General features: G+C 31.3%; 1 protein-coding gene across 28 annotated transcripts in view; it reads left to right on the forward strand.

Annotated features, from left to right (window-relative positions):
• Positions 1-17,882, forward strand: part of LOC100117118 (leucine-rich repeat-containing G-protein coupled receptor 4) — a 722,517-nt gene extending 704,635 nt beyond the window's left edge. For 14 of the 28 annotated variants that reach the window (XM_031925169.2, XM_031925168.2, XM_031925181.2 and 11 more), the window contains one exon: positions 17,366-17,740. In XM_031925169.2, the coding sequence (XP_031781029.1) occupies positions 17,366-17,646 (281 nt within the window). In that variant the 3' untranslated portion in view covers positions 17,647-17,740. Of the gene's footprint in view, positions 1-17,365 lie in introns of all 28 variants that reach the window. The other 14 variants (XM_032601533.1, XM_032601531.1, XM_032601537.1 and 11 more) reach the window with 2 other exon arrangements.
• Positions 17,883-18,823: the final 941 nt, after the last annotated feature.

Genomic DNA, 18,823 nt, shown 5'->3' on the forward strand with positions numbered 1-18,823 from the left:
TTAACACTTGTAAATACACTCTATCTTTCAATAAAAGTCAAAGCCTTTTCTTACGGTATATTAATTCGAATTAACGGTGGAGAGTGTTTTTGTTTATTGCCAACTAGTCCATCGAGATCCACCAGTCTCTAACATTTGTTCGAGAGACTATAAATAATAGAGTATACAGGGTAAAGAAACAAAATTTTGAAGCTTAATATCTTCGAAACTAATTAGTTTCATAAATATGTCAAAGAAAGGGATCAAGGTGCTATATAAGGCTTACTAAATCCAGAATTTGAACTTAATTATTGCTTTCTTACTCCAGTTATCGCGTCACGTAGAAAAACGACTTTTTTCAGTTTTTGATGTTTTTCTCAGGATCTGTTCTATGAAATAACATCAAATTTAAGTGGAATATAGTCGTAATAACTTTCAATAATCATGTTTTTTTTTAAGATTTAACACTTGGTTTTCAAGTTAAAACAATTTTAAAAAATTGTGCTTTATGGTGTATAATAAAAGAACGACGAACGATAATATTAATTTTCCACGATTAAAAGATAGGTAATTTTATTTTCTTTCAGGTGCATATTAATTAATTTACTTTTATTAAGTTTTCCAATAACTTTATTAGAAAAAACTGAAGTATCAGAACTAAAAAATCACTGTAAAAAAAAAACGCGTACACAAAATGTAAAAATAGACTTGTTCTACCACAATGTTCTAGTAAAAACGTAAATAAGACTTGTTGGGTTAAAATCCACTGACAAGGAAAGGTACCCAACCCGAACTCACCGATTTTGATGATTTTCATATATGTTGTAGAACATAAAATAATAAGAGACACGTATTTTTTTTTATCGGCTAATTTTCACTTTTAAGGGGTAAAAACCTCCCCTAAAGTTAACCCCCAAAAAGCGTTTTTTTTAAATATCTCGGCTTAAAATTAATATTTTTCAATGAAACAAATTGGAGGTTATTTCTTACAAAAAGAGCAAGTATTTCATGGTGATTTGAAGAGTAAGGGTAGCATCCCCTATTTTTTAGGGGTTGAAAACATATATTTTTTGGCATAATTTTATAATAAAAATGTTTAAACCGACTAAAAAAATTAGAAAAAATGTTTAAACATCCTTAATAACAAAATTTAGTTGACGTCTTTCGGTGTTTTCATAACTATTATCCCTAAGGGGGTAAACCACCCCTAACACAAAATAACTGTAAATATGTAATTCAATACATAATATTTCGTAGAAAGTTTGTATATAAAGGTTTTCGAGGTCGCTGATTACAAATCTATCAGATTTTGAAAATTCAAAATGGCGGATCCAATATGGCGGACGGAAATATCGAAAAAAAATTTTATATAATAAAAAAGTTTTAAACGACTAAAAAATTTGGAAAAAATTTGTAAACATCTGTAATAAACAAATTAAGTTTTTCGGTTTTTTCATAGATACTTCCCCTTAGGGGGGTAAACCACCCCTAACACAAAATAACTATAAGTATACTTCAATCCATAATATTTTGTAGAAGGTTTGTATATAGGGGTTTTCGAGATCGCTCTTTACAAATCTGATATCAGATTTTAAAAATACAAAATGGCGAAACCAATGTGGTGGGCGAAAATGTCGAAAAAAAATTTTAACTTTTAAAAAAACTTGTTTACAAATGTGTGATCTTTGTAGCCTGTACATGTGAACTAAAGAGCCTTAAACCCTAAACCCCTAAAGAACAAATAGGCTAAATGGTTGTGCTTTTTAACCAAACGACTCCAAACCCCTAACCTCCAGACAAGCCGAAGGCCTATGCTTTACCGTAGACACGAGTATAGACATATTACCGATATTTTATTCTATCATTTTGTATGTAACAAATAACGTCTCGTTTTATGTTTCAATCAAAGATTATTTATTTTTCTGCTTTTATAAATTAGCATAATTTCAAAAGTAATTTCATAAATTATAAAGTATTTCATAAATTGCATAATTATATAATTTTATAAATTCAAAAAGTCCACACTTTTTTGCAAATGAAAAAACATAGGTTAATAAAATTAGTTTATCAAACTCTTTTGCGTTTTGTAATAAAATTTAATGTTGTCAAACTTGGGAGTTTTTCATTGTTACAATTATTTCGTAAGCCGAAAGTTTTTTAGATGAATTCTCGAAGTAATGATTATTGTATCTATAGTAAAATATTTACAGTCTGGAATTCCATAATAATACTATTTGCTACGATTTAATGAATTTATCAAAAAATCTAAATTTAATAATAAATATTATTCTAATTATTATTATTATTTTTCATTATCATTGCTATTATCAGTATTACTGTTATTATTGCTATTGCAATTATGCTTATTCTTCTTCTTATTATTATTATTATTATATTACTATGATAATTTTTGTTATTGGTAAAAATACATAAAAGAATATTAAAACTCGAACTTCATTTGCAATTAAAGAACACGTTGTTATTGAAAGGGAATTTTATATGCATTCATTAGTTTAATGAATGTTATCGTACATTCAATGATAATTCCACAGATAAATGTCATAAAAGTTGTTGACAATATGTGCGAATCAGTATGTTCTTTTTTTAGATTGTTTTCATCGAGTGTTTCCTCAGCTGCCTGTGTTATTTTTTAGGCAGTGAGTGAGTTTTGTGGGTATTCTAGTTCGATGCCGGAAAGTACGAATAGTACGTCTTTTTGTTTGTCAGTGGTATCATACAGTTGTAGAAAATTTTCTTTAGTGATTTTATATAGATTTACATTATTCAATTTCAAAGTGAATAAAAGTTGAATAAAACCAAAAATAGAGTTTTCCGAACATCACAAAGTGGAACGAGAATTCTTCTCCAATGCATAAATTAATGATTTGATTCAATTTACATTCACTCGTTTTATTCTGGTAGAAATGTAGCAGTCGTGCCTTACATGCAAAAACACAGCTTGTATAAATTTTACCGCTTGTTTTCATTTTAGATTGAAAAATGAAAATTAATCCGTTAAACGTTCTAAACTTATTATTAGCATACTTTCAAGCGTTAAACATACCAGATAGTGTCACGAATTATCATAAAACAGAGTTGGCCGAAAAAATAAAAGAAATTTTAATAGATGCAACACATGATTTCAACGATGTAGAAATGATTACTGATGACTCTTTGGATTTTCAAGAAGAGTATAAAGACCATAATGCGGAAATAATTGAAGATGAAGTGCAACATCATTTTCCTGATCCGGATATAGCACCAACAAATCAATGTACAGCAGATAATGAAGAACTAGATTTTGAATACAAAAAAAGAGCTGTAGAATTTTGGAGAAGTAGCAAAACGAAGCAAAATTTAAGTCTCAAAACAGTGCAAAACAGATTCAAAAAAGTATCATCTATTAGTCAGCTACGTCGTTGGGCTCATTCAATTAATAAAGGTGGCACGTATAGAGAAAAAGTAGCACAAATTTGTCAGTATACCCTGGATAATTTTCAAGCAGCTCTCGACAGTGGTTCAATTATCCATGATGAAGATATAATTCGATGAGCCTTACAAGCTAAAAAAGAAATTGGTTTTGATGATATTAGATTCAAAGCTTCTAAACAATGGTTACTCAAATTTAAGCAAGCACACCGAATAGTTTCTAGGAAAATAAATAAGTTCATAACAAGAAAAACACTAGAAAGTAGTGCAGAACTTACGGCTAAAGCTGAAGCATTTATCGATGACGTTAAATCGTGTATACCAAGGATTGGACTCGAAAATTTGTATAATACAGATCAGAGCGGATTTCAGCTAGAAATGCATTCTGGAAGAACATTAGCGGTAGAAGGAGAAAAGCAAGTGCAATGTCTGGTACAGTCAATTTCAGCAACAACGCATAGTTATACTATACAGCCACTAATATCAGCTACTGGACAACTGTTGTCACCGCTATTTCTTGTTTTAAAGGAACCAAGTGGCAAGTTTGGCCCTATTGTAGAACAAAACGTATTTAGACCAGAAAACGTGTACATGGAAGCATCCAAATCTGGAAAATTAACAACAAGTAAGGGAACTAATAACAATTTTTACATTGTAATATCGTTGATCAATTAATTAGTAAGTCGTTTAATTGCAGATCACTTCAAAATCTGGTTGGAAAAAATATTTTATCCCTATGTAGGCCATCACTCAATACTATTACTTGATTCTTGGAGTGATCATTGTGACAAAGGTATAGAAGAAACAATGCCACAAAATAAAATTATTAACATAAAAAAAATTCCAACTGGAACCACAGGAAAAATACAACCACTTGATGTCTATGGATTCCGTATTTGGGAAAACTTTGTCCGAACATTTTCTGATAATGTAATGTTAATGGATCATGATATGAATTTACATGTGAGAAATAATATAATTAAACTTCAATCATTGGTTCACAACCAACTGTCTTCACCGAGATATATAGATTTGTTTAAATATTCCTGGTATAAAAGCGGTTACGTCAATGAAAAACCAGATAAATTTGATAATCCTATAGATTTCAGTTTTGGAAAGTCTTGTGCAACACATTGTGAAATAGAAGGGTGCACAAACATTGCAATTGTACGATGTGGTTGGTGTAAAAAAGCATTGTGCTTTAAACACTTTTATGAGTACTACCATTATTGTAAAAACATCGTAAAATAATATACTTTATGCTCAATACAAAAAATGCACTATGGCAAAAGATAAAAGATTGTAGATTATTATTATACTCTAATATTATAAACAAAAATACATTATAAGTTGAATTTACAATAAAGGAATTTCAATAACATTCTGATAACAATTTCTACGGAAATTATAAAACTGCTTCACACACAGAATTTTCTTGTTTACAAATTTAGGAATTTGAGGTGGTTTGGTTAAAAAGCACAACCATTTAGCCTATTTGTTCTTTAGGGGTTTAGGGTTTAAGGCTCTTTAGTTCACATGTACAGGCTACAAAGATCACACATTTATAACAAGTTTTTATGAAAGTTATAATTTTTTTTCGACATTTTCGTCCACCAAATTGGTTCCGCCATTTTGAATTTTCAAAATCTGATATCAGATTTGCAAAGAGCGATCTCGAAAACCCTTATATACAAACCTTCTACAAAATATTATGGATTGAAGTATACTTATAGTTATTTTGTGTTAGGGGTGGTTTACCCCCTAAAGGGTAGTATCTATGAAAAAATCGAAAAACTTAATTTGTTTATTATAGATGTTTACAAATTTTTTCCAATTTTTTTAGTCGTTTAAAACTTTTTTATTATATAAAATTTTTTTTCGATATTTCCGTCCTATTGGTTCCGCCATTTTGAATTTTCAAAATCTGATAGATTTGTAATCAGCGACCTCGAAAACCTCTATATACAAACTTTCTACGAAATATTATGTATTGAATTACATATTTACAGTTATTTTGTGTTAGGGGTGGTTTACCCCCTTAGGGGTAATATTTATGAAAACACCGAAAGACGTCAACTAAATTTTGTTATTAAGGATGTTTAAACATTTTTTCCAATTTTTTTTAGTCGGTTTAAACATTTTTATTATAAAATTATGCCAAAAAATATATGTTTTCAACCCCTAAAAAATAGGGGATGCTACCCTTACTCTTCAAATCACCATGAAATACTTGCTCTTTTTGTAAGAAATAACCTCCAATTTGTTTTATTGAAAAATATTAATTTTAAGCCGAGATATTTAAAAAAAACGCTTTTTGGGGGTTAACTTTAGGGGAGGTTTTTACCCCTTAAAAGTGAAAATTAGCCGATAAAAAAAAATACGTGTCTCTTATTTTTTTATGTTCTACAACATATATGAAAATCATCAAAATCGGTAAGTTCGGGTTGGGTACCTTTCCATGTGAGTGGAAGCTGAGATACAGACGTCTACATACGCACACACATACATCCGTACAGACATTCTCCCAAAACATCATTTTTCGACTAAAAATGCATCAAAACACACTTCCCACATGTTTTTACACAAACTCCAAAAATTACTATTATTCAACATTTTCAGGAAGTTCACGATCGTTACAACAAATGTTTTAGACTCAATGACAACAGTTCAAAAGTATGATAAAACAGATCTTTTCATTACCATGACATGTAACCTAAAATGGAAGGAAATTAAACAAAATTTAAGAAAAAATGAATCAGCTATTAATAGATCTGATTTAGTAGTAAAAGTTTTTAATGCAAATGTTAATGAATTATTAAATAAAATTCTCAAAAATACATTTTTCGAAAATGTATTGCATATACATATGTAATTAAGTTTCAGAAAGGAGGTTTACCACATATGCGCTTGTTGGGTTTTATTCATAAAAACTGAACAATACAGATGATGTTGATAAACTTATAAGTGCAGAAATATCTCATGGAATAAAATATCCAAGATTACATGATATCGTTAAGCAATTAATGATACATGGCCCTTGTGGTAAAAATAACTTAAATTCACTATTTATTGATAGCAAAACAAAAAACTGTACCAAAAACTTTCCGAAATAGTTTGATTAGCAATTTCAGAACCGAAAAAGAATGATATACTAAATATTTATAATAACATTCTAAATTTTGCTGAAAAATTTAAATTTAAATGATGGGCTTTGTAATGGTACTTAAGTCCTCTCTTTAAAAAATGATGGTCTTTGTAGTGAAGCATTTAATACATGATTATGATTGGTTGCGGGTTAGTTGCCTAGGTAATGAGATCAGCCGTCTTCTTGATTTAGGATCTATGTTTTAAACTCATAACCTTAATGATATATATTTTTAAGGTGTTTGCTTGCCCAGAATGAAAGATTGAAATAAAATAAATAAATGAGATAGTAGCAAAGAGACCTGGTTATATATTACCAGTTATATAGTGTGTATTGAGAATGGGCAACCTAACCTCGCACATATATTTATACATATGCAGAAGTGCAGAAGCATGGTGACGAGCTGAAACTTTGCATAGTGATTTGTTTCAAGGTGTTCAAGAAATTCTATCATTATATATGCGTTATCGAGAATAAACAATAACATTTTTTTTGATAGACTTTTGTTAATCTTCACCAGATATGTGATTTGATCAGAGGTGCTATCCGAACAATTTGACATGTCATTATACAGTTATGTGCACTGTATTCAAGTTGGTCATCTGACTTTTTACACTGATACTTGCCAGAATGGTGTAGAAACTGTCTACAATAACAGTTTCTATATAAATTTCTTGGTTCGCTCTTTCGTTTGAAACTCTATAGTTATATATGTCAAGAGGTTATATACTCTATAGGTCAAGAGTAGTACAACTCGCGACTTTATATTACTTGAAATGTGAGCATTTTACGTTTTTATTGGGTTATTTTGTTGGTTAAGTTCATGAAAACCTTGGACTAAGACAGACAAACCTCAAAGTTTAAAAAGGTTTCGGAAATTTTATATGGTTTCTAAAAAAAGTGAATAATTTTAAAAAATGTTTGTGAAAAATTCTTGTATTTGTGAAAACAATTTTAAATTCAGTAAAAAGTCGTAAATTGTGAATATTTAAAAATGTTCATTAGGGACAGTTTTGCAAAAATCAAGAATTTTTTATAGAAACTCGTTGTTTAAGTTGTAAGAAAGTTTGAGTTGTGCTAGTCTGCGCGGGAAATTTTGAGTTTTGCTAGTCTAGCGTGCGTGAAATGAGTTGTGCCACTTATGACGGGAAATTGAAACAGTGCTACTCTTCGTAGGGAGCGACGATATCTAGCTATGATAGATTTTAATCAAGGGCCCAAACAAAAATTTTGGTTCGATACGATTGATATACCATAAATTTGTTTTTAGGTTTATTCAAAAACTATCATAGCTAGAAAGCTGACATTTTGTTTGTAGGTTTGTTTCATGGTTCTAAAACATGAAATTAAATAATTTTTATATTAGCTTATATAATTTTTATATATTTATATAGACAGCTATTATAAAAATTCTATTTACGCAACCATAGAGTTTAAAGTGAAAAAGCAAACCAAGTGACTTATAACGAAACTGTTATTGTAGACTGTTTCTACACCATTTTCGCAAGTATTAGTGTAAAGAGTCAGATGTCCAATTTGAATACAATGCATATAACTACAATGACATGTCATTGTAGTTATATACATTGTTCGAATAGCATCTCTAATCAAATCTTATACTTATATGCAAATATCTCTAGAAATTCTTTCCAGCGCTCAAAATTCTTTCCAATATACTTCAATGATTTCGTTCATTTTTGTTTATAAATAGAAACCAAAAGTATAAATAAGAGCGCGCGTAGCGCGCCCCGATTCCTAGTAAATGTAAGGAAAATGATGCAATCCTGTATACAAGCAGAAATAACTAGCGGTTAACAATTTGGTAAAGTTGTTTTAATACCACGGATTGATTTGACTTCTTCAAAGGAAGAAATTTCTTTTGAGATGACAAGACGACAGTTTCCAGTACGATTAGGATAAGGTTCCACATCGACAATCAACAAATCACAAGGCCAAACATTAAACAAAGTTGGTGTCTATTTACCAAATCCAGTATTCAGTTATAGTCAATATGTAGCATTATCCAGGGTAACGTTAAAAAAAATTTAACAATTTCACTTTCAAAAAATTCAAGTTTCAAAGATAAAAGTAATAAAAATGATGATTTAAATTAGATATTATTGTCACACACGTGAAAATATATACAAAAAATATCATATATCATGAAATATTAAAGGATTATTAAACTAATAAAATATGTCAGTTGTGAGTGAGGGTAAAAATTTTTAAAATGAAAATTAGAAAGGGCGAAGATCAGAAATTCAAAATATATAAACTGAGATTTTGAAATATTGCAAAAGCGATATTTTTAGGAATTTCCAAATTTAGGTTTTCAAAATTATATCTTTTCGATATTCTGGGACTTAAAATTTTACCTTTCTTTATAATTCAATTCGTAATTTTTGCCTTTCAAATATTTATTTTTTAAAATGTTTACCTTTACCCATTATATTGTTCTATTTTAGATATATATGGGCAACATGTAAATAGTAAGCTTTGAATTGTAAATGTACGGGAGTTTTGCAAAAGTTCCTTCAATCGCCAAGAGATCGCGCTCGCTCCGCGCGCTCCCCTCTCTCTCCCGAGCCCGGCTGCTCCGAGGCAGACGTCAGCCAGCCGCCGCCAAAGACAGTCGTTCACAGTGCAAATTGATATACACATGTAACCGAACCAAGTGGCACGAATAAAGACGAATCAACCCAAAGCGCTTTATATTCCTGCACCACGCCTACCTACTCCGCCAATCCTCCGAATCAGTAAATAATAATAATAAACAAATATTATATATCACTTGTTGAGAAAAGATGTGAATGGCTTTACGGCGTACAGGAAAATTTAAATAACCCAAAATTGTATAGCCCAAAAATATTAAGGTTAAAAATTTTGAGATCCAAAAATATTAAGGCTAAAAATTTTGAGATCCAAAAATATTAAGGCCCAAAATTTTCAAGGCCCAAAAATTTTGAGACCCAAGAATTTTAAGGCCCAAAATTATATCTGCCTCATAAGATGATGTCATTTAGCACTTTAATATAATAAAAATATATTTTGAAAAATGGAAGAAGGAAAACATTAAAAATAAAATAATAGAAATGACATAATCTGCATTTTTAAAATTAAATTAAACTGACCTTAATGCAAAAAATTATAATATAATTATATTTATTTTGATACACTATATAACGGTGTACTGGATGCAGTTGCTCAGTTTCCAGCTCCGCTATAATCAAGGTCCGTAGACCTCGTTACTCTCGAGAAAGAGAGTCGTCGGGATAGCACCTAGTGCTGAATAGGTTCCGGCCATGCCAGTTATGCTGCGATCTCGTACATATGCGAGACGCAAGCCCGCGGAGGCGGCTGGGTCGGTGATGGAGCGAGGTACAAGTATACGCGGAGGAACATGCAAAATAACGACTGTCGAGATTGTTGAGGAACTGTCACAGCGTTTATTGACAAACTATATACAGGGCTTGCATGCGAGCAAGCGAGGTCGCAGGTACGAGGGAGGATAAGGAGAGCCCTGGCGAGTGTAGCGTGAGAGAGAGAGAGAGAGCTGGCACTTACAATTAGCCGGTATCGCCCTGATGTTCGCTGTCAGCAGTCGGAACCCCATCGGTGCAGTTCCGGATGCGGTAGCGAGACGCAATGTCGTATACGCACGCACACTCACACACTTCAACTTTTACTCTCCTAACAGCTATCTCCCGAAAGTACTGAGCGTCTCGCGAGGAGTCAGTTCAAAGGTCGGATCGTATCTGGCGGCACGCGTCTCAGTCGCGTGTCGCCGAATTTTCTCTCTCTCTCCCTCTCTCTCCGCCTCTCTCGCGTCGTCCAGCAGCTCTCCCCGCCTTGCCAGCGCTGGTACCTGTAACAGTGTGAATTTAGTACAAGTCTTCCTTCTCGCGGCATGCTGAGCTTATGACGTGCTAATATCGCCCGTCATAACTAATACATTACACATTTGACGAAAAACTAAAAACATGGAATAAAATCGAGGACGATACTTTATCAGATTATTACTTTTACATGTAAAAGGCCAACCTTATTTGAAGATTTACGTACTGTTATCGAAGTTTTATATTCTACATTTTATAAAGCTGCTATAGCAAAACATCTTATCAATGAAGATGAAGAGTGAGACAAATGTATACAACAAGCAGTATAAATAAAGTTTCCAACAGTGCTATGCGAATTGTTTGCTTTTATTTGTATTTTTCATAACCCAATCAATGCACGAGAATTATATTAAAAATGTAAGAGTAATTTTTATCATCCTAATTATAAAGAATGTACAGGTGATAATATAGCAGTAAATGCAATTGAAAAAGTAATGCAAGTAAACGGTTTGACGTTAAGTGATTTTAATTTGCCTAATATAACAATGTACATTGAAGGATTTGATAATGCGACATTTTTTTATAAAGAAACTAATATGCTAGATAAATTACAGAAGAAAGTTGGATCCCTTAACATAAATCAAAAAAATATACATTATACAGTTTTAGAAAGTTTAAATTATAAACAGTATAAGTGTATTTTTATTGATACACCAGGAAGGAGTGAAAAAAGTTATTTACTTAATGTTTTAATAGATTACTGAAAATTACATAATATACCATTTTTATGTATTGCTTAGACTGGTATTGCAGCGAACTTACTTAGTAATGGAAGAACAGTACATACAACATTTAAATTACCACCGAATATTAATGATTGTGCAACATGTAATGTAAAACCTAATTCTATGAATAAAAAAAAACTTTAAGATGTATAAATTATAATATGGGATGAAATATCAATGATATCGAAATTTGCTTTTGAAGCAGTTGATCGTCTTTTTCAAGATTTATGTGATTTAAAAATAACGTTTGTTGATAAATCTATGCTCGTTTCAGGAGATTTTAGACAAACATTACCGGTAGTTTGACACAGTAATCGAATTTAAGTTATCGAAAATTTAGTGAAGTAAAGCTACTTGCGGACAAATTTTAGACGCATGAAATTGAATCAAAACCTTCGTGTATCCAACAACGATGACAATTTCAAACAATGTCTATTAAATGTTGGTCATGGAAAACGTCTAAATCTTTATGAACAAGACAATGAACTATTTCAAATACCTGTTAACATGATATCAAAAGGAGACATTATTACAGAAATCTTTGGAAATAACATAAAAATCAATGACAAAACATTAAATGATGATTTAATCGATATTGATATTAAAATACAAGCTATTATGAAAGGACATTTCGTTCAATATTTAAGTGTAAATACAACAGAAAATAATAATGAAGAAAACTTAGATGTTATGTTACCTATAGAATTTCTGAAATCTTTAACTCCTAATGGACTTCCTCTACATAAATTACAATTTAAAATTGGAGTCATTGAAATTTTATTAAGGTAGTTCACTGGCTGCAGTGGTGCTCAATCAGGGTTTTCATTAGAAAATTCCTTATTTAAAAAAGTATGCAGTGTTATCTAATGTCAAAACCTTCCAATTTATAGTATCAAACATTAGAATTGTGATATAAATTGTTTAAAGTACAAAATACTCTCAAAACTTGTAAGAGAGAGGAATACTGCGCACCTATATAGAGATATACTGATAGCATGGGATGAAAACTTTGAATTGTTGTATCTTAGAAAAGACCTCGCTTGCCCTATCCAACTTTTTCTCCATGATTTGTATTGCTATTTTACATCATAAGCTTGTTTTAAAAAAATATTCTAAGAAAACTTGCTTCGCAATTCAACTAGAAAATAAATATTCCGGTAAACTACCTTAAATAATTAGAATAATAATGAAGGTCTTCGTAATGAAACACGATTAATAGTTAAACAGTTTTTAAAGCATTTGATCCAAGCAGAAATTTTAAAGGGAAAGATCATCGAAAAATTAGATTATAGCACAGCGCGGCTAAAATACGCTGTTAAGTCACACCTATCTGTGACTAAAGTAGTCGCTACGCTCGGGTGCTAACTGCGCCGTGTAAAAAAGAACCATTTAAGTCACACATATCATAATGTACTATTTGATACCAAGAATAACTTTATCACCATCAAAAGAAGAACTACTTTTTAATATGCGTCAAAAATATTTTTTTCACAGATAAGGTTCCACATTGACAATAAATAAATCACAAGGTCAGTTATACAATAAAGTTGGCGTCTATCTGCCATGGTCAGTTTTTAGTCATGGTTAGTTATATGTGGCTTTATTGAAAGTAAAAGATAGACCACATTTAAATTTGCTATAAATGAACAATGCTAAAGTAGAACAACACGAAACATTTTAAATAGTACGATATTATAACAGCTGCTCTATTTTCTAAGTGCACCACTGGAAATATGAAAATGGGCTGCAGCATTGTAAATTTTGCGCTAAAAATAAGAGAACCGGATGCAGCATTTTGTAAATTCTGCGCTAAAAATAAGAGAACCGGGTGCAGCATTTTGTAAATTCTGGGCTGTAAATGTAAGAATCGGCTGCAGCATTTTTTAAATGCAGGGCTGTATGTGTAAAAATTAGTTGTAGCATTTTTTAAATGTAGCGCTGGAAATATTAGAATTGGCTGCAGCAGTTTTTACATGCAGCGCTGTATATGTGAAAATCAGATGCTGTATTTTTTAAATACAGCGCTGAAAATATGAAATCTACTGTAGCATTAAACTAATGCAGCAGCAAAATCACAATGTACAATAAATGAAGCTAGACAACAATAAAGTAAACATTTATTTATTTTAATTTTGAAATTAGTTCGTAAGAACCACATTTTGTAATGCCTAAAATAAGTTTGTTAGGATCAACCTAAATTTACGAACACGTCTCCATCTATATATTTTCTGAAGGTTCAACATTTTTAAGACTCAATGGTTTGAAGGTTGAAAATTCGTGAGAATAAAAATTTGTTAGGCCCAAATTTTAAGATCCAAAATTTGTAAAATTTTATGTTTGAAACCAAAATTTTTTGAAAGTTAAAATTTTAAAGATCCAAAATTTTTATGACCCAAATTTTTTAAGACCCAAAATATATGAGGTCAAAAATTTTTAAGGCTCAAACTTTTTATAGTCAATCATTTTTTTCATAACTAGAAAACGTAATATATAAAAAAGTGTGACGTAGGGCTGGTGGCCCGGAGAACCGGAAAACATTTGTTTCGCTTAAATATCAGCTGGATTATCGACTACAAGTCTGCATAGCATAAACTCAGGAATAGTGAGCAAAATGAACAACAAAGCGCATAATGGAAGACATTGACTTTATTGAAATAAGAAATAGTGAAATAGAATATTATAACATACGAACCCTCAATAAAAGTCTTAATGATGATAAAACTAAAAACTTAATATTATGTATAAATGTAAGAAGTCTAAATGCAAATTTTGCGAAATTTGAGACTTTTATTGAGCGACTAGCTAGGAAGCCAGTGATTGTAGTGTGCACGGAGACATGGAAGCTAAAACATCCAGAGTACTTTCACCTAGGTGGTTATAAGAGTTATTACAATAATAGTGTAATCAATAAATCTGACGGGGTAATGCTTTATATAAAGAATAACATATTTGAAAGTACTAGTATAGATGAGATAGATAGACTAAAGATAATAAGCACAAATATAAAACTAATAACTGGTGAAGCCTTTAAAGTCTCCGCGATCTACAGATCACATGACTTACCAAAAACAGAATTTATCCATAGCATTAAAAAATTCATGTTAACCCAGAGAAAGATAAAAAACTATTGTATAGTGGGTGATTTCAATGTGGATATACTTGACGGTAATTTTAGTACAAAAGACTTATTCGAAAAAACATTTAGCCAGGAATATATAAATAATTTTTTGTAATTCAAATATAGTCCTTGTTTCACAACGATAACTAGACCCTCCACCAACAATGATGGAAGTACATGCATAGATAACTTCTTTGTTAAGTCAAATAATATTTCAATAGATTCATACAAGTTAACAAATCCTTTCAATGATCAGTACCCTCTGATGATAAATTTTAAACAAGAAACTGCACAGATAAATGACCATACAGTTTCGAAACTTATTTGTAACAAAAAACTAAGAAGAGAGGCAAGTATAATTGATTGGAACTCTATCTTGAGCATAGATAACCCGGATTGTGCTATAGAATCTTTAATAGAAATAATACAACACTGTGTTGATAAAGCTACTATTACAAACAAAGCAAACAAAAACAAAAAGAAAGATTCTGTACCACGCAAAAACTGGATAACAATAAACAAAAGAAAACTTGTATAATTTAATGAAGAGCAAACCAACGTGTCAAATTTTGAAACAGGACTATATTAATTATTCAAAAATATTAAATAAAGGCATCAAAGATGCTAAGATAAAATACGATCGCGAAACCATAGAGCGAAACAGTGATAATCTAAAGAAACTGTGGAAAACAATTAAGGCTAAGTTAGGTAAATCAACTGTACAAAAAAGGAACAAATTGAATATATATATATGACAATAACGTAAAGCTTGAAAATAGGGCGGAAATAGCAAACACTTTGAATGAGTATTTCTGTACAATAGGAGTAACATTAAGTAATCATATTGTCGTACCGGACGAAAATGAGGTAAAACTTCCAATCAGTAATAATCAATCAATGTTCATCAGACCTACGAATGCGATAGAGATACATGAAATAATATGCTCCATGAAAAAAAAGCAGGTGGAGTGGATGATATAAGTGTAGCTGCCCTTCAAACTATAGCAGATTACATTCTTTCACCATTGGAATACATCTATAACTTATGCATTGAGAAATCAGTATGGCCTTCAGCCCTCAAGAGGGCTGAAGTTATACCTACTTATAAAACTGGGGTTAAGACTCTGATGTCTAACTACCGGCTATATCCCTCATTTCAAACATTGCGGAAATCCTTGAAAGAATAATTTTTATTAGGCTCTACAATTTTATGGAAATACATAATATAATATCAGACAAACAATTTGGTTTTGTTAGTAATAGAGGCACCACAGATTGTCTAAATTACATAACAAACTTAATTTACAACAATTTGGATAAAAGCAAATCTCTGATAACTGCTTTTTTAGACCTATCCAAGGCTTTTTATATGGTAAACCACAAAATTCTGCTTAAAAAATTAGAACTATATGGTGTAAGAGGGACTGCTTTAGATTTGTTTATCAGCTGTCTCGATAGTAGGAAACAAAGAGTAAAAATTCCAAATTGTATGAGTGAAGATAAAACCGTAACAACTGGAATTCCTCAAGGAACTATACTAGGGCCGTTACTATTTATAATATACGTGAATGATCTACTGAGAGATATGCCAAATGATTCTATCCTGTCCTACGCTGATGACACCATCGTCATCTCGAGTGACGATACGTGGGCTAAGGCAGAGGAAAGGATGAATGAATATTTAAAAACCGTAGCGAAATGGCTAGCAGTAAATAAATTGTCTTTAAATGTAGAGAAAACGGTTGTCATGAGATTTGGAAATTTGTGATAGTGATAGTGTGCCATTACCAGTTGATATAAGGCTAGATAGCAAATCATTAAAAAGAGTTGAATTCCATAAATATTTAGGATTAATCTTCGATTTTAATATGAAATGGGATAAACACGTTGATTATATTATAAAAAAAAAAAAACAAATATTTGATCTTTATTTTTGCTAAAATTAAGAACATCATGGACACTAAAACACTACTTACTGATTACTACGCTTTCTTTCATAGCATAATTAATTATGGAATAATTGCATGGGGCGGAGCTTATGGTACTTGCCTTAAACTAATTCAAGGAGTACAAAATAAAATCATGAAAATTATTTGTAAAATCAAATTTATAAAAGAAAAATACCCGCTAAACGTAAAACAATTATTCCTTTATCAATCAATCTTGTACCATCATAAAAATCTAAGACAAAAATATATTAACTCGACGAGCAAAACAAGAAACAAAGATATTCAAATACCTAAAATATCTAAGACAATAGCTACTAAGAATAGTTACTATGTAGCAATTAAAATTTTTAACAATTTAACAAGAGATCTGAAAGAATTAAGTGGTAGTAAGCTACCAGTTAAAACAAAACTCAAAGAATACATCAAAGAAAATGAATGCAATATATTATGGAAAAACTCTTAAATTTTAAGTACTAGTATTTTACAATTAACCAACGCAATGTAAGAGATCTCAAATAGACATTTTATGTAAATAAGTATTTTTGAAAGTTATAGTATAAACTATATGGAAATATATTATTAATAAGTATTTTGTTAAACATTAAAAAGTTTTATCATCGTTATTTGCGTATTCAAATTCAAAACTTTATTCAATTGCGTGTATTTTTTGCAATGAATATTAGTAGCTAGAAAAGACAAATAAACACAATCATGAGTAACAATTTTTACAACAACAGTATGAAAGGGCTGGAAAGGTGGGGAGCACAACGAGTATGCAAAGTACATACTTGTTTTGTTTTTCTACTTTTCTTTCTTGTTTAGTTTTAGGTTAGTTTTTAAGCTTTTCTTTATACCATTTCCTATGTACAGGTAATTTTATTTACCTCTATAGGATGCCTTCTAAATGCATTGTAAGTGGTTTGATAAATAAATAAATAAATAAATATAATGTAAGATAATATATTATGTTGATTTGTAATCTTTTCTGAGTTTTCGATTCAATAACTGAAGAGAAACAAACCTTTATTTTATGACAAATGCAATGTCTTCTACTATTTGACATCAAATGTTAATTTTAAATTTATTGCATTCAGAAAACTTTAAATTTAATATTTTCTTTACAGATAATCCATTGCTTTGTGACTGCGAATTACATTGGTTTACGATATGGCTCAGCAATTTAAGAGAAAAAGACGAAGAAATAATGTCCAAAAAAAGAACTGTGTGTACAATGCTTCAAGAACATCGAGAATATCTTGTTCAAAAGATGCCACTTCAAAAATTAGGTTGTATCAAGAGTAAGAATCCCGAAAGAGCCTTATCTACATCTTTTACTGTAAGAAAAACTTATAGCCCAATTTTCATTTTAATTGTACTATTGCTGATATGGAGCTTTTCAAAGTGATAAGAAAGCAATTTAAATTTTATGCATTTGAAAAATTTTGGAATGAAATGAATGATATGTAAATAAAAAACTTTTGTTTGAAAACTGCACAAAATGTAATAATGTACTTATTTATGTATTTAACATTTACTACAAAAAATAATAGTTTGCTTACAATATTAAAAAAAGTTTTTGTGAGAATATTGTATGAAATGTAAAAATGTACTGATTAATAAATTCGAAATTTACTACAAAAAATAATAAAATACTGTTATGAGCCGAGAGGGATGAGGGAGTAACAATTACACCACCGGCGATTCACCCGGTCGTGCGCTTACGTCCTCGTGAAATAAAGGTAAGTTGCTAACCAACAAACACAGCCTTACGCCGACATCTCACGACTCGCTTTATCTCTGTGCGCACACAGGATAAAGAGAGGAACGAGACGAGCGACGAAGATTTGTGAAGCCGTGCCCACACAACTCCACAAATCCGAGGGATAACCTCAAAACCCCGTTACTGTACGCAGATTCGGATCAGCGTAGCCGTGCGACTCCACCATACCGAATGAATTCCTAACCTCAAAACCCGCCACCGATCCGTCAAAGCGCCACCGTACCGAAACACCGTAGCCGCGAACACCGAATCATTCTTGTAACGAAATCGCGTAGATATTCTTGTAAATTGTCAACCGCGTTAGTTTAAACAATTCATCAGCCGGGATTTAGCAACTGATTGCAAATTGCTATTCTTTACTTAAGAAATATATTTTGTTATTATTAAAAATATAAAAACAGACTCTTTTTTTGCCCCTTTCCCCTATCCAGATCCTGGAACTGACTGACTATCCAGTCTCCTGGGGAAAATTAAACCGTTACACGGTTATAACGGCACGAAACGTAGACATCGCGCAAGCGAAGTTGAATGCGATTATAAGTAGAGTGCTATGGTGGATGGCAAATCACGAACTGACATTAGCGCTGATTGAGACCGAAATCGTTATCTTGACAAGAAAGCGAATACCTACCATCATACCTAAGATGGTAGGCGGTGAGACTATAATGACGGAACCATCGGCCAAGTATTTAGGGCTAACTCTAGACACGAAACTGAACGCGTCTGCAAGAAAGTTATGACTAGGATAGCGCAACTTAACCGACTCATGGCCAATGTCCGCGGGCCTAGGCCAACAATCGGG

Source organism: Nasonia vitripennis (genome assembly GCF_009193385.2).
Source record: "Nasonia vitripennis strain AsymCx chromosome 2 unlocalized genomic scaffold, Nvit_psr_1.1 chr2_random0006, whole genome shotgun sequence".
In the NCBI taxonomy this organism is placed as follows: domain Eukaryota; kingdom Metazoa; phylum Arthropoda; class Insecta; order Hymenoptera; family Pteromalidae; genus Nasonia; species Nasonia vitripennis.